This window comes from Thunnus albacares, chromosome 3 (assembly GCF_914725855.1).
Source record: "Thunnus albacares chromosome 3, fThuAlb1.1, whole genome shotgun sequence".
In the NCBI taxonomy this organism is placed as follows: domain Eukaryota; kingdom Metazoa; phylum Chordata; class Actinopteri; order Scombriformes; family Scombridae; genus Thunnus; species Thunnus albacares.
Genome location: NC_058108.1, coordinates 38,697,271 through 38,701,745, shown reverse-complemented (window position 1 = coordinate 38,701,745; position 4,475 = coordinate 38,697,271). Strand labels below are relative to the sequence as shown.

Here is a 4,475-nt window from a genome sequence, read left to right as displayed (position 1 = left end):
AATCACAACAAAAGTCATCAAAAGTGATATATATACATGTATGTATGTGAATATATATATATGTATATATATATATATATATATATATATATATATATATATATATATAATATAGCCATGGTCAGTGATCTGAATGCTCATTTATTAACATATAAAGATAAAACCATGAACGAGGACCAGCGCTGCTCTTTCACCATGCAGACTCATCAAGCCGGATGTGGGAATCAAACCATCAACCTTCTAGTTATAAGTTGTTCTTCTAACCTGCAGATCATCACTACAAGTCGTCTCCTTCACCTGCAGCAGGTTCGTTCTGGTCGTCTCGTTTAGTTTCAACAATCGACTGTTCTGAGCTGCTTCTGTAGTTTATTCCAGCCCAGTCAGCGTCACTGTTGACTAAACTGGTTAAACTGGTTAGTTAGTAAACTGGTTAAACTGGTTAGTTAGTAAACTGGTTAAACTGGTTAGTTAGTAAACTGGTTAAACTGGTTAGTGGAGCCGCTGGATGTTAGTTGTAGTCAGACTTGTTACACTAAGCGCAGCTTTCTGGTTGATGGAAACTGCTCAGATGTGTAAAGTTCATCCTGGTGTTTGTTCACTGGAAGCTTCAAGTTTCCACGTCACACTGCGTCAGTTACATACTGGACCATGATTGGCTCCAGACTAGCTGTGATGTCATAAACAACAGAACGTAACTGATGTCAATTTACGTTCTCAATAAAGTTTTTAAAAAAACAAACTCAAGTAGGATATGACGTCAGGTACCGCGTCGCTTGCTTCGCACGTCACCGGTGCGACACGTGCGGCGCTCTTTCTACCCGGTAGCAGCTAGCAGCTCCCGACCGCGCGGCGACAGTTTCTCGGTAGTCCAGTGGAACCAGAACCCAGACGACGATGGCTGCAGCGGGGCCGCAGGGCAGGAAGAGGCTCCTGAAGGAGGAGGACATGACCAAGGTGGAGTTTGAGACCAGCGAGGAGGTGGATGTCACCCCCACCTTCGACACAATGGGCCTACGGGAGGACTTGCTCCGCGGGATCTACGCCTACGGTAGGACGGGGATCTTCGCGGCCTCCAGGGGGAGAGTTAGCTCAGAATGCTAAAGTTAGCTGGCGTTTTTAAAAAATATTCTTAAATAAAGAAATTGACTAAACTACACAGTTTAATCACGTTTCACATGTGTAGAGGTGACTTTATATGTGTGTTAATATTATTCTTTGTTATTATTATTCCAATGTTCACCCGGACTCTGTTAGCATTAGCCGCTAACGCACCTCCAGCTGTTGACTGCGCAGGTTCCCGGCTGCTGTTGTTCACTGTCCGGCCTGTTAAAGTCGAAATGAAAAATGCAGTTTTAACACTTTTAAATCACTTCGCCGGTTACATTGTGCACTTAATTAACAATATGTGTCAAAAATTATAAAAGAAATCCGTTTCTTTGTATCTGACATCAAAATCCGGTCATATTTTCTTCCTGTAAAGTAAAATATGACGTTTGCTTACGTAGACTTGAACCAACCAGTATAAACCAACAATATCGTGACGTCCACCCATCAATCAATCTTCAGCTGGTAGCAGCAGTGAGCTGTTTCACCCGGAAATACGTCACCACCAGACGTCATACTCTGTAAATGTTTCACCTGCTGCTGATCAGTTCAGATCATGCCACTGTAACACGCCTCCGTAACACGCCTCCGTAACACGCCTCTGTAACACGCCACTGTAACACGCCTCCGTAACACGCCTCCGTAACACGCCACTGTAACACGCCTCCGTAACACGCCTCCGTAACACGCCACTGTAACACGCCTCCGTAACACGCCACTGTAACGCGCCTCTGTGACACGCCTCCGTGACACGCCTCCGTGACACGCCTCTGTAACGCGCCGCCGTAACACGCCTCCCTGACGCGCCACCGTGACACGCCTCTGTAACGCGCCTCCGTGACGCGCCACCGTAACAGACGTGTTACTGATGTGTGACGGTTCCTCTGCTGGCGTCGGGGTTCTCCATGGATCCAGCTGTTCTCTGATGTCACGTCCTGTGTTCTGTTTTCAGGTTTTGAGAAGCCGTCGGCGATCCAGCAGAGAGCCATCAAACAGATCATCAAAGGCCGAGACGTCATCGCCCAGTAAGAACCCTGACAACAGTTCTGTAACGTTCCACCATGTTCCTTCATGTTCCTTCATGTTCTCTGACAGCCGCTCTGTGATCTGCTCAGGTCTCAGTCTGGAACCGGAAAGACGGCCACGTTCTGTGTGTCGGTGCTACAGTGTCTGGACATCCAGGTTAGTGTCTGCAAACACGCCATCACAGGGACTGTTTAAAGAACGCAGGAACTGTTTAAGGATCGCAGGGACTGTTTAAAGAACGCAGGGACTGTTTAAAGAACACAGGAACTGTTTAAGGAACGCAGGGACTGTTTAAAGAACGCAGGGACTGTTTAAGGAACGCAGGGACTGTTTAAAGAACGCAGGGACTGTTTAAGGAACGCAGGGACTGTTTAAAGAACGCAGGGACTGTTTAAAGAACACAGGAACTGTTTAAGGAACGCAGGGACTGTTTAAAGAACGCAGGGACTGTTTAAAGAACGCAGGGACTGTTTAAGGAACGCAGGGACTGTTTAAGGAACGCAGGGACTGTTTAAAGAACGCAGGAACTGTTTAAGGATCGCAGGGACTGTTTAAAGAACGCAGGGACTGTTTAAAGAACACAGGAACTGTTTAAGGAACGCAGGGACTGTTTAAAGAACGCAGGGACTGTTTAAGGAACGCAGGGACTGTTTAAGGAACGCAGGGACTGTCTAAAGAACTCAGGGACTGTTTAAGGAACTCAGGGACTGTTTAAGGAACGCAGGGACTGTTTAAAGAACACAGGAACTGTTTAAGGAACGCAGGGACTGTTTAAGGAACGCAGGGACTGTCTAAAGAACTCAGGGACTGTTTAAGGAACTCAGGGACTGTTTAAGGAACGCAGGGACTGTTTAAAGAACGCAGGGACTGTTTAAAGAACGCAGGGACTGTTTAAGGAACTCAGGGACTGTTTAAGGAACGCAGGGACTGTTTAAGGAACGCAGGGACTGTTTAAGGAACGCAGGGACTGTTTAAGGAACGCAGGGACTGTTTAAAGAACGCAGGGACTGTTTAAAGAACGCAGGGACTGTTTAAAGAACTCAGGGACTGTTTAAGGAACTCAGGGACTGTTTAAAGAACTCAGGGACTGTTTAAGGAACGCAGGGACTGTTTAAAGAACGCAGGGACTGTTTAAGGAACTCAGGGACTGTTTAAAGAACGCAGGGACTGTTTAAAGAACTCAGGGACTGTTTAAAGAACGCAGGGACTGTTTAAAGAACTCAGGGACTGTTTAAGGAACGCAGGGACTGTTTAAAGAACGCAGGGACTGTTTAAGGAACTCAGGGACTGTTTAAGGAACGCAGGGACTGTTTAAGGAACGCAGGGACTGTTTAAGGAACGCAGGGACTGTTTAAAGAACGCAGGGACTGTTTAAAGAACTCAGGGACTGTTTAAGGAACTCAGGGACTGTTTAAAGAACTCAGGGACTGTTTAAGGAACGCAGGGACTGTTTAAAGAACGCAGGGACTGTTTAAGGAACTCAGGGACTGTTTAAAGAACGCAGGGACTGTTTAAAGAACTCAGGGACTGTTTAAAGAACGCAGGGACTGTTTAAAGAACTCAGGGACTGTTTAAGGAACGCAGGGACTGTTTAAAGAACGCAGGGACTGTTTAAGGAACTCAGGGACTGTTTAAGGAACTCAGGGACTGTTTAAGGAACGCAGGGACTGTTTAAAGAACTCAGGGACTGTTTAAAGAACGCAGGGACTGTTTAAGGAACTCAGGGACTGTTTAAAGAACTCAGGGACTGTTTAAGGAACTCAAGGACTGTTTAAGGAACGCAGGGACTGTTTAAGGAACGCAGGGACTGTTTAAGGAACGCAGGGACTGTTTAAAGGACTCAGGGACTGTTTAAGGAACTCAGGGACTGTTTAAGGAACTCAGGGACTGTTTAAGGAACTCAAGGACTGTTTAAGGAACTCAAGGACTGTTTAAGGAACGCAGGGACTGTTTAAGGAACGCAGGGACTGTTTAAGGAACGCAGGGACTGTTTAAAGGACTCAGGGACTGTTTAAAGGACTCAGGGACTGTTTAAAGGACTCAGGGACTGTTTAAAGGACTCAGGGACTGTTTAAGGAACTCAGGGACTGTTTAAAGGACTCAGGGACTGTTTAAAGGACTCAGGGACTGTTTAAGGAACTCAGGGACTGTTTAAAGGACCTGGAGAACGTTCCCGGTGTGACTCAGACAGCAGCCTCCGTGTTAGCGTAGCCTCGGTCGTTGGGAGGTTGGAAGCACCTGTGTGGGCTCTGACATCATGCTGTTACCTGTGTGCAGGTGAGGGAGACCCAGGCGCTGATCCTCGCTCCAACCAGAGAGCTGGCCGGACAGATCCAGAAGGTAAC

At 46.7% G+C, this 4,475-nt stretch overlaps 1 protein-coding gene across 1 annotated transcript in view; it reads left to right on the top strand.

Annotated features, from left to right (window-relative positions):
* The first annotated feature begins 766 nt into the window (after positions 1–766).
* The window catches only part of eif4a3 (eukaryotic translation initiation factor 4A3), an 8,706-nt gene continuing 4,997 nt past the window's right edge, over positions 767–4,475 (top strand). Inside the window, exons 1-4 of the mRNA XM_044344472.1 lie at positions 767–1,048; positions 2,057–2,129; positions 2,220–2,286; positions 4,408–4,470. Of these exons, the coding sequence (XP_044200407.1) occupies positions 895–1,048; positions 2,057–2,129; positions 2,220–2,286; positions 4,408–4,470 (357 nt within the window). The 5' untranslated portion in view covers positions 767–894. The remainder of the gene's footprint in view (positions 1,049–2,056; positions 2,130–2,219; positions 2,287–4,407; positions 4,471–4,475) is intronic.